Below are 12,363 nucleotides of genomic sequence, written 5' to 3'. Positions count from 1 at the left end.
AAATGATAGCTCAACGAAGTGGCTTATCACGTGGAAATATATAGCGGCCATATACTCTAAACGCGTGTTGACTTATTCGGGATCGAACCCACGACCTCCGGCATATGAGGCGAGGGAGGTAGCACATCGGAAAGTCGTGAAATAAATTCAGTTTCTTTTTTTAAAATAATCAGTCCGCTTTATCAACATCGGGCAAACACATTCACAATATACGCACACAAAACACACGCCTCCCCTGCGCTGTTAAAATGTGAGCCTTTATTAAAATGTGAACCTTGATTCAAATCGTGCGTGCGCTTAAACGAAAAAGAAACGATCTGCGTTGTGGGTACGCTCGCGCGATCGCTTCTCGACGCACGGCAGGGGCAGTGGGGGCAGCGTCGGCGAATCCCGCGGAAAAATCCGGCCGCGGATAAAATTCGTACAGATTCACCGGCGGATATTAAAAAATAAATACATCCGTATATAAATACCCCCCCCCGGGTAATTTAAGAAGATAAAAGTAGCAAGCGATTAAAACTTCATGTTCCACCACCACCCCCCCCGCCCCCATCCCTCCACGTGCTTCACGTGCCGTTAAGAAAAAACACCCCATCGTCGTTAATTGGCAAACTCATCTCAAGAGTCCCTTGGCTTTCTTTTTCGGCGTGGCCTTGCGCGGCGCGCGGCATCGCTCCTTCTGCGGGACACGCACACAGCGGGGAGCGACGGGTTACATTTTTTTGTCGCGCTCCATTCGGAACGGCGGATTTCGCGTTTAATTTGGTTTCATGCCGCGGTGGGCAGGGGAAAGGGGGGAGAGGGGAAGGGGAGAAACAACAACAAAAAAACAACGACGACCGCGATCGAAAATTAAGCGACTCATTTTAAACAGCGGCTCGCGCACAGCGTTCGTCGCAACGTACGTACGCACGTTGAGCCTCTTTCCCGCCGTACGTAACCAACCGTGCTACTTGGAGGTGCGGGGGAAGGACAGCAAACTAAACACGAGAAGCAGTTCTAAAGAAATTAGTTTTAGATCTGGACGATTGCAAAGTGCACAGCTCCCAGTGGCTCTCTCATATCGGAAAAGCGTTCCAGACGGCCGCAGAAGCGCATCCGAAAGCGCTACGCGATGCAGTGACCGTCTTTTTTAGATGGCCAGCCAGAAGCTGCTGCCGCGAGGATGATCGGGCGAGTTTGCGTGATGATGGTTTATGCCCCTTGACGACGGAGCCGTGTGCACGGCGGAACAGCAGAAGCGTTTGCCGGACGTCAGCAGAGGTTTCCACGGTTCGAACCCAACGGCCACCCCCTGGTTAACACGCGCCTATTCGCTCCACAGCCGAGGGTTAAAGATCCCACGATGTTATTCGCGAACGAGAAGGTAGGGCCGTTGCGTGCCGGCGTTGTCGCGGTCCAAATTCGAAACGGTGACGCTCGCCAATTCAAAGAAATACCCCCCCACCCCCGGTTTACATCGGGGATGCGTTTCTGCAAGAAATATCGAAACGACGAAAATTCCGAAGGGATTTACAGGGCAGCAGTCGTAGTGGGTGGTGGAGGCGAAAGGCTGAGGGGCGACGGCTAACGGCGAAAGGACGGGCCGACGCTGTCAGCGGGCGTGAGCGTGGGGGGGGGGGTGGAGGAGACGCAAATCGGGTGGCGGCGTTCATGATAAAGCGACGACGTGTTTGCGGAACGACGTGAAATGGGGGGGGGGGGGGGGGGGGACGTCAATCGCGGTGCATCACCGTACTCAGTTTGGGAAAACTACAGAGCAACATCGCCCCCTGCTGGCGCTCTACGGATAGATTCAAGAATCCATTGCCGGATTCTTGAATCTACTGCTGCCATCTCCAAGCCTATAACACCTGGCACTCTCAGGCGGTCTCCCATCCAAGTGCCGACTCGGCTCAGCAGCAGCTTAGCCTCTGAGAGCAGAAAACATCGAGCAACCGATGGGCAAATCACCCACAATGCATCCCATCTCGCCATCCCTCAGAAGCTAAGCCGACTTGAGCCTGGATAGTGCTGTAGCCCATGACAGACGTCATGACAGACGTCATGGGCTACAACAACACGGGGGCCATATGGTGGACACAGGGAACTCCGCAGAAAAAGAAACCCCAATGTTGTACTGTACTCCTACACTCGCAGGGCTACGCTCACCGCCTTCACCGACCGCCGTGGCGAAGTACGGTCAAACGGGGGGAGGGGACACACGCTCCCTCATCCAGCAGTGGATCGACATAGGAGGGGCCGTATGCACACGTGTACGGCGAACGGGGGCAGGGTAAAGGAGGCGAGGGTCACGTATTGCAGGCCGAACACCGTGCCAATCGGCCAATCGGGGGGGCGGCGACGATGATAGCCCCGGCGGCGGTGGGTGGGGGCAGCGATCTCCCTACCTGGGAGGTGTGCGGCGCCGCGGTGGCGGCCTGCAGCGGGGCCGCTGCTGCCCGCCTCTCGGCCGCGTCCCCCGGCTCCTCCACGGTGACGCCGTCCGCTCCGTGGCCCCCCGTGGCGGACTCCTCCTCTGCACGCGACGTCACGGCGGGGCAAAGGAGGGCCGGAACGCTCGACACGCGAAGCTCGGCTGGGCGGCAAGACGGCGGCCACCGATGCCGGCCACTGACACCGGCTCGGTCGCCCGCCGACGGAGGCTCGGGGCGGTAGCGGCCGCCCCGGTGGACCCTCAAAGAATCCCGCTTGCCGGCTTTGCGGGGTCAATTTGGCCGATAAATCACTTTTCGATTAAGTTACGAGCGCCCCACTTGGAGGCCCCGGGCAACTCCTGACACTGCGTGAAGGCGACGATCCCCCGGATAGCCGGTAAGCGAGCGCCTGTTAAGGCCGTGACGACACACCAGACGGTGGGCGACCGACAACCAAGCCCGGCCACCTTTGTCTCCCCAGCGCCGACGACGTTGACACGCCGCACCGGGTTACTCATTGTGGGCCGAGTCGACCTGGGGAAGGCCCAGGCCCAGTTCAGACGTTCGCCACCGTTGATGGTCGTGAGCGGGAATACAAATTCGTGCCACCGGGTATCGTAGCGCGGCAACGCTAAACCGCTCCACTACCGTTCCGCCCGCACGTCAATACAAGCTCACCTGGATGCACTCATGAGCAGATGTGTTTAGCGGATTTAAGAACACACGAAGACAAAGATTCCTCCCGACAGCCTTAACAGACAGTGCTGTTAGCGAGCGCCTGTTGAGGCCTGCATACTGCACACGAGACGGTGGGCGGCGAGCACCGCATCGGGGTCCGCCTTTGTCTCCCCGAGCGGTGATGTTTACACACCGCGCCAGGACGAAGGCCGAGTGGACTTGTGGGGAGGCCCGGTTCAATCGTCCGTCATCGATGTTGGGGCTGTGAGTGGGAATCGAACTCGGGCCCGCCGGGTGATTAGTAGCACCAGCGCGCGCTAGCAGCGCTCGCCCCACGAGACACTGCAATGTGCACGCTCGCCACGCTCGCCAGGCCGAGCTCACCGGGGGTGCTGGAGGGTTTCCTCTTGCGGGCCGCGCGACGTGTAGACGCCACCTCGCCGTACAGCCGCTGGAGGCCACCGTCGAACACGACCTCAGCGCTCAGGTCGACGCATGACATCAGGTTCTGCATCGGTAGTGCGCGGGGGGGGGTAGGGGGTGCGGGTTTGTGATTGGGGGAGGGGGGGGGCGGCATCAGCGGGGGAGGAAGCAGCCAGCACCACGCGTGGGGTTAGCGGAGCGGGTCGCGAGCGCCGCCCGCCGCTGGCTTCTTCGCAGAAGGTGAAGGCCGGGAACGGCCTCCACACACGGGAGCACGAGAGGACCCCGGTAGAGTTCGAGTGTTGGTATTTTTAGGTTTTTTCGGTAAAGTCACGTAGGTAAAAAATTAAAATTAATAAAAGTAAAATAAAAATAAAATAAAATATTTTATTTTATTTTTAGTTTACTTTTATTAATTTAAATTTTAAAATAAAATATTTTATTTTTAATTTACTTTTATTAATTTTAATTTTATTTTTATTTAACTTTTATTAATTGTAATTTTTTTACCTACGTGACTTTACCGAAAAATCTAAAAATATGAATACTTGCAGTCACGAAAGCTTCAATTCTAGAATTCGAGTGTTGGGTTTATTTTCCATAACAGAGGTTGTTTTGGGTTAGATCGCGCGAGTATATCAATGCGGCGTGAAACCCGCCACCAAGCGACACAGCCAACTAGTAAGGTTTGTGTCACGTGAACAGAACGTGGCCAATCCGTCACGGGCACAGCACACCCAGTGTGTTGCGAGAGCAAACACACCGCCACAATATTCACAAGTCGAGAACGACGTTTCGCCGGTAATTACAAGCAGCCTCATCAGGCCGACAGCGAGATTTGCTGGAAAAGTCCTCCTGTTTCGTTCTCTTAAGTAGAGGGACAGATGTAATGCCATCACCTGTGACCCAATGTGGTGCAAGTGTTTGTGTATTCAACACACAAGCGGCGTGCACGCTTTGTTCACGTGACAAACCTTACTAATTGGCTGCGTCGGGTGGCAGCGGGTTTAACGACACACATTTATATATTCACGCGACATCACCGATCGTGGATAATATTTGTCGCGAAAGCCTACTCGTTACACTGAGCTCATTGCATTCGCTGCACGGACAATGATCCCGTTTGTAGCGAGCGTGCCCGGCTATTTTACGAGGGAGGATGATCAGCGGCGCGTGAGCACAACAACAACAACATCAGAGATAAACAAACAAGCAAAACGTCAAGCGCTGTGTCGCAGAGAACGAGTCGAGCCGGGGTCCTGAAGGAACGCTGAGCAACTAACAGGCGAGGTATTTAACGGTCGTCAACGAAAGACAGCACGCGAACCCAAAAGTTGGGTGCAGGGTGTAAGTAGGCTCTATGATTTTAGTCTAACAAAGACAAAGATTTACCCACGCCCCCCCCCCACCCGTATAGCCTAAACAGACCGCTGGGGCAAGTGCTGTGCGCCTATGAAGGTGACACAAACACTCGCAAATCGAAAAGGACGAGTCGGTGGCACGGCTGTTGTGTTTTGAACCCGGTAGACCCGAGTTCGATTCCCCTTCAAAGCCAAAACGGCCGCCGAGTGATGCCTGAACCGGCCCTGGGCCCCATTCCCTCCGATCGCCGACCACCCACACGCACGTTCAGAGCGCGCTCGAAAGACGCGCGCCACGGATTTTGCAAAGCGGCACGCTCGCGATCCTGCCGTACGACGTACGATCGACAGCCGCTCGTACAAGGGAGGCCGGCCGAGTGTTGCAAAGTGGCAAACCTCCTTCCCAGCCGATGGAACTTACGATCCAGGAAAGATATGACAAACGATGCCCTTCATATTTACCCGGGGAGAGCTTTACCGGGCAGAAAACAAATCTACGCGGTAAACCTTCGCTGACGCGTGAGAGTTCTGGATTCACGAGCGTTGTCCAGAACGTAACCCTCGCGGATCGAGAGAGAGAGTTTATCGTGGAGACATTTTTTGAACCCATTGATGTCGCGCAGGAGCCAAACAAGACTCGCCCGAAATTGTCACACGGCGCGCGCGTGCGCGCGCGTGTGTGTGCGCGTGCGTGTGAACCACTGCGCCACCCAAACAGAGAAAAACGCACGAAGAAGCCGAAGATAACGCAATAAAATCCCACCGGCGCGCGAAACCGCCGTTCCCCACGGAAAAAAAAAATTCATCGGACGCGCGTCGCGGATGATTTCACCGGGCGTCCCGCGGTAATCTCACTCACGATCCGGCGCTCGCTCGTCGGGGCGAGGGAGAACAAAACGCGGAGGCGGGGGAGGTGGTGGGGGAGGCGGGGAGGGGGGGGTTGGAGGAGAGAAGCGTCTTTAATCACGACGGCCCATTGTGACGAGGGGGCCACCCCCTTCCACGACGGTCGCGCGCCGGCTCCGAGATAACGCCGCCACCTGCGGACGCGTCGCGCTCGCCAATCAACGCCGGCGCGGAGCTAATAGCGAATGTCTCGGTGCGCGAGCCGCGTCTCTGTAGCGCTGCCAGCCGCCGACAGCCGCCGCCCGCCCGCCGAAGCGGCTGGCGATGTTGTCGCGAGAGCGTGAATAAAAGATAACAATATTTCGACAACAACACGGAGGTTAAACAGCGCCCGGATTACGGAAGGCGGCCCCTGGGCTGGCAAACGACAAAACTACGGGCGCGCACCTCCCGAGCTGAGATTCTCGGGGGGAAGAGAGAGAGAAAGAGGAGAAAAGAACCAAAAGAAAGATCGACGAGCAATAGAAAACCAAGGGAGAGAAAGGGCAGTTACAGTAAAGCCCTCGTTTGACGCGGCAGATGCATTCCTGAAAGAGTGCCGCCGCATTAAGTGAAAAAACATTGTTGCTCGAGGGCTAATTGGGCTTTCACCGTTCCAGGCGGTGGTTGAGTAGCTGCTGCCACACTATACAATTCAATTGATTTTACAGACAGAACCATGCCATTCCGCGCCACTGCCGTGCACGCCTGTCCGCGCATCTCAGGGCGAGTGCAAAAGCCTCCTCGGCAACGATCGCTGGCGCTAAAACTGCCCTCGTCTTTCACGGCAAACAACGCCGCCGCCGCTGCCACCACTGCCACGGTGCAGCGGTCAACACGCTGGGCATGCGATCCCGAGGTCGCAGGCTCGATTCGATTTCCCGGAGTGGCAGTTCAAACAGCAGGAGCGAGTTTATTAAATCCGCGCCCACGTGCCCCCTCCCACCACGCCGCACCACCGCCTCCGCCGATTGCATCCCAAAGCAGTCTAAATGGGTACGCGACAGTCAATCGGCGGGTCACGTGCGGTGGGGGGGGGGGGCTAAAGTGTGGGTACCCCCACCTCCTCCGCGGTGTGTGTACGCAGTTGGTACGTAGCCGACCGTGCTGATCAGAGGCGCCAGCGTGGGAAGAGAGCGGACGCCCTTCTCGCCAGGCTAGCGGCACGAGCAACCCGATTTAGGGAGGGGGGGAAGGGGTGGGGGGGGGGAGCGGTGAGCTTGTGCGGCCTTTTACTTTTAACCCGGCCAGGGCAACGGAAGACATGGGGGCACCTTTTTGCGCGAAAAAAAAAAATCCCGGACGCCATCAAACCCTGGTCTGGATTGGGAAGTGCGTGTTCCTTTCCCAGAGCCGCTGAGGGAGGTGGGGGGTGGGGGGGTGGGGCGGTGGGGGGGGAGTAGGGAGTGGGTCCACGCGCCCCGTTGCGGAAGCCTAACCCCGAAGCTTTTGAGGACGAGCGGCATAAATGACTCCCTCTAATTCCTCGCAGTTTCCTGCATGCTTGAGCACGGTTTACCGCGCCGCGCTGCTTAATGACCATCCGTGTCGCCGAGTTAAAGCCCCGCGTCTCAAAGGGGCTGCTATTCTGCGAGCGGCTGCCAAAGGTGGGGGGGGGGGTGGGGATGGCGGCGGGGTGTTGGGAGAATGGGGAGTAATGCGACATGGAGACAAGTGGCATTATTATTATTCCGATATAATTACGACGGCTCCAGACCCCTTCCATGAGCGGACCCCGAGCTCAGAATTCCACATGTCCAGGAGCTCAGTCTCCCAGACATACGCATGTATTCGCACTCATCTTGAATACAGCGTGCTTGCCACTAATGCACCACAACACCTACACAACACCTGTCGATTGATCACGGTAGTGGTCACCATCATCACGTGAACCCCGGTCATCCTCGCAGCGGCGGCATTTTGGCTATCCGTCGAAGAAAGACGCTGGTCGCCGCATCGCGCGGCGCTTTCGGACGCGCTTCTGCGGCCGTCTGGAACGCTCTTCCTTCCGATGTTAGGAAGCCCACTGGAAATGGGAAAAGTAATTTCTTTAGAACTGATTGTTGTGTTTAGTTTGTTGTCCTTCTCCCCGCACCTCCGATTAGCACGGTTGGCTACGTACGGTGCGAAAGAAGTTCAACGTACACACACACATTCACTCACCCACTCACTCACTGAACCCGCAGGTCACAACAACACACTCACTCTCACTCGTCCACCCTCTCACCCCACTCACTCACTCGACTCATCCACCGACTCACTCACCCACTCACCCACCCACTGGGTCACACTGCAGCTCACAACGCTTCTCTTTCTGCTCATTACCTCCCACTGCTCCCTTGACCGTCTCTCACCGCAAGCTCCTACGACGACCTTGGTTCAATTCAGGAAACGTATCGACTCTTATCTACGACACCTTCAAGAGTACTGGCAACTGCTTGAGGAAACCTTTAACCGGCAATGGCCTGACCATGGCTGACCATGATTATGATGATTGCACAGTAATGGCACGGACCGAACAGACGGACGGGCGATGGGGCTGTTCCGTTTATCCAAACACAAAACGGGAAGCCAACTGCAGCAACTGCAGCCGCAAAAAAATGCCCCGACACTTGGCGCGTCGACTATCGCTCCGCACCCTCTGCACCTGACCGCCAGAGTTTGCATCTTGGCCAGGGCTCATGTCGTCGGAGAGAGAGCCGTGTAAGATTTGTTCCTTGGCCCCCCCCTCCACCCATTCACCACCAACCCACGGTGACCGCCGTGGTGACGTACGGTCAAACCAACTCTGCCCCCATGCCTCGCCAAATGTACGTATGTGCCGTCATCATCATTGCCGTCGTCGTCGTCATCGTACGTACTTCTGTTGAACTTCTTTCGCACCGTACGTAGCCAACCGAGCGAATCGAAGGCGCGTGGGTGGAAAAACGACAAACTCTACACGCAACAACAATTCTAGATTTGAAGCTTTCGTGACTGCAAGGATTCATATTCTTAAGTTCTTTCGGTAAAGTCACATGCGTAAAATTTTTTTTTAAATTAATAAAAGTAAAATAAAAATAAAATCACGACGTTTCGGAGGCAACACAAGCTTCCGTCTTCAGGTGGAACCGTCACAGCATGACTGCTGCATCAAGTAAGATAAAAAAAAAATTACCTACGTGACTTTACCGAAAAAACCTAAGAATACGCAACAACAAGCCGTTCGACGCGGCACCTCGAAGCCTTCCTCCGGCAGCGGATCGCCACGAGGCCCGACAGGTCACACACGCAAGGGTGGTGGCGTCTCCTTCCTTCTGACAAATTCCCGTGAACCGTTATTTCGTTCGGACCAACGCCACGCGAGTTTTTATTTTATTTAGCAGCCAGGAGCCGCCAGGAGCAGCCGGCCGCGAGCCGTCGCGAGCCGTCGCTTTCGACAAAGTGGTTGTCACCAACCATTTCATTCACCTCCGGTAAATTACGTTAAGATTACCAAAATAGAAAAAACAGAATCTCCGCCTACCCGAAAATATGAAAGCGAGCTCTCGCGAAGGGGGGCCTGTTTCGAGCGGCACTTGCACGCCACGGCAATTCCGCGCCTTGAATTACAAGGGCAAAGCCCCTTCACAGGTTAGCAGTCTGCTGTGGCCACATCAAAAGCACTTTCAAATGACTACCTAACCACTCCCCCCCCTCCCTCCCTGCCTCTGTTCCTACTTTCTCATGCACCCGCTCTCTCTCGCTCCCTCTCTCTCGGTGGCTTCATATCTCACAAGAGGAGCAGCAGCAATAATAATAATAGTAGTAACGCTGTACACAAAAGGTGATTTCTAGGCAGCGAAAGGCGCGGCTGTGACCGGAGGATCGGCGCTCTCCTGTCATGCCTTGCACGTCACGAGTGCCGTCACCACAATGGTTGTATATCGCACGCACAGAGTTGCTGCATTGTAAATGTTGTGGGTTTACTCTTGCAACACACCGGTGTGCTGAACTGGTAGCTAAATGGCATGCTTCGTTTACGTGACAACCCTTTCTATTTGGCTGTGTCGGGTGGTGGCGGGTTTAACGACACATTTATATATTTACGCGATCTAACCCCAAACCCCACCACCCCCCCCCCATTATGCTTTATGTACGTTGAACTTCTTTCGCACCGAACGTAGCGACCCGTGCGAATCGTAGACGGTGTGTTGTCACCGCGGGTTGTTTGGCATGATATTAATAATAACATTCTAATTCAAATGTATAATGCGCATTCCATCTGAGGATCCCAATGCGTAAATATGCATGAAAATCATGAAACAAAAACAGAACCAGGGGAAACCGACCAAACTAAAGAGGGAAGGTCACTTTGAAGAGGAGAATAAACCGGAACACCTGGAGAAAACCCACAAGTGCGAGGGGGAAACACTCTATCCTGCCCCGCGTACAGATGCAAACACGTGGCGATTCGTCCCCTTGCTGCACTGCCTCCTCCTGGCGAGACAGGCAGGGTATGGCACCTCCTCGGTAATCCACCAACCCCCCTCGCTGCTGCTGCTGCTACTGCTGCTGCCACTTCCACAGGGCTGGATTACCGGCAGCTACGTGCAGCAGAGTAGCCACCACGACCGCCCCAGAAAGCGAATGGAGCGAAAAGTCGGACATCGTGCTGACCAACGCATGGCACGACTGAAAAACACAACGGAGGGCCGTACAGCAAAGTCAAAGATTCCCCGTATAGCCTCTAACAGACTGTTCGGGCAAGTGCTGTGCTCTGACGGCCGGCACGTCACACGGAGGGGATGGGTGGTCGACACCACACCAGGCCGTCTCCCCAGTGGCGATGTTCACATACCACAACCGGTTACTCATTTGAGGCTTAGTCGAGCTAGGAGAGTCCCACGACCAGCTCAGGTAATCATCACCGATGTTGCCCACGAGCGGCAATCGAACTCGAGTCGCCGGGTTCGCAGCGCAGCGCGGCACAAGCCGCGAACACCTACGCAGGAGTCCCGCCTCTACCGTGCGACGACAATCATCTTCACCGCCGCCGCCAATTTGCGCCGTCTCTCCGCGGCACAACACGTCAGCGCCGCACTAGCGTCGCACCGGCGTGACGTCAGCGGCACGATAGCGACGCGCACCGGCGTCGGCGGCACGCTAGCGGCGTCGGCGGGCGGAACGAGCACGGGGAGGGAGGAGAGAGAGAGACAAGCTGCGCACGCTCTCCCTACCGCCGCACACGCAATTATCTTGTGAAAACCTGCCTGGGCAATTACACCACTGTGGGAATTGTCCAAACACATTTTAGCCGAAAGGTTACATTTTTAACTCTTGATGGAATCCTCTGTTGGGATTCAATAAAATCCTAGGGGTATTAAGGGACGTTTTCAAATGCCTACGTCAGTTCGGACCCCCCCCCATCCCCTCCCCTCCCCCCCCCTTTCAAGACTGTCTCATGGCTCGAGCGGACGTGGTTCCGAGACGTTGCCTCCGCGTGTGAAGCCAACAACCAACGAGGCGCCATGCCGGCATTGGGGGGCAGTGCTGCAAGGGGCAACAAAGATTTCTGCACACTTTCACTCTGCTCTCTTAAGACAGCAACCCCCTTTGCACCATCGCGAATAATTATTTGCATAGAGTGTCGAGCGTCTTTGTGGATCCGCCGCTGCATGAAGGCCTCCCCCCCCACACGATGTTTGGTTATCGGAGGATTGTTCGGTCAATACTTCACCGTGCCGGTTTGGAGCGGGTCGGTGGGAGGAATTTCTCAGGATTGGTTAGCCGTGGCCGGGGAATCTAACTCGGTGCCGCCGGGTTCACGGTTGCAGTCAGCCAACCGAACTCGCGCAAAGCCGCTCCTCCCGCTCGCGTCGCTAAGCGGTGGGAATTCCACGTTCCAATGGCCGGGGCCGAGAACGCGCGGGGAAAATGCGTGCCACGCTTCACAGGAGGCAAAGCGAGGTGTTGCAGCGACCAATGGGATCGGGTGACAATTTACCAATTCACGAGAAGCCCGCCCGCCCGCCCCCCGTGAGTAATGTTTCTAATTCGAATGACATCCTGTAAAATAAGCTGTGCACGAACGGCAACGCGCCGGCTTTGGCTGCGACCCTTTTTTTTTTTTCAGCCAAAGCACAAACATTTCAAATGAACCACATCCTCAAAGCGAGTTACGATTTCGCAAAAAAAGCCCAAAAAAAAGTTTTAGAGGAACGAAAAGCCTCGGGTTTTTAGCCCTTTTCATCAACGGTTTAGTTTAGGCGGTCGCATCGGCTCGGTTTATTTTCTCTCGCGTGAAAAAAACATAAAATTCGCAGAGAGTTTACAGACGGCATTGTGAGAGGATTGAAAGAAGATGAGGGGAGTCAGAGGAGGGGTGGGGGGGGGGGGGGGAAATGACTTAAACTGCTTCCGCGTACGAATACATCCAGCGCGGCGCCTTTCATGTGCCGACGGGGAAGCTACCCATCGGCCGCGCGGCGCTGCACTTCCAGTAAATAAACCGACAATGAGCCTCATTGAGAGCGCGCCTCGCACTCGCTCGCTCGCTCGCTCTCTCGAAAGTGACACATCGGCTATGAAAACCAGACGGAGCAAGTGAGCTTTAAGCCATTACATCAAGATGGAACGGG

The 12,363-nt window shown here is 55.6% G+C and overlaps 1 protein-coding gene across 1 annotated transcript in view; it reads right to left on the bottom strand.

Annotated features, from left to right (window-relative positions):
- Positions 1-238: 238 nt before the first annotated feature.
- Positions 239-12,363, bottom strand: part of NHEJ1 (non-homologous end joining factor 1) — a 39,531-nt gene continuing 27,406 nt past the window's right edge. The window contains 3 exon segments of the mRNA XM_061577054.1: positions 239-679; positions 2,391-2,518; positions 3,480-3,603. Of these exon segments, the coding sequence (XP_061433038.1) occupies positions 614-679; positions 2,391-2,518; positions 3,480-3,603 (318 nt within the window). The 3' untranslated portion in view covers positions 239-613.

The sequence above is a fragment of the Lethenteron reissneri genome, chromosome 7 (assembly GCF_015708825.2).
Source record: "Lethenteron reissneri isolate LAM-NWPU_2019-01 chromosome 7, ASM1570882v1, whole genome shotgun sequence".
Taxonomy (NCBI): domain Eukaryota; kingdom Metazoa; phylum Chordata; class Hyperoartia; order Petromyzontiformes; family Petromyzontidae; genus Lethenteron; species Lethenteron reissneri.
Note: the sequence above shows the minus strand (reverse complement) of the source record. Positions and strands in the feature narration are given on the sequence as shown.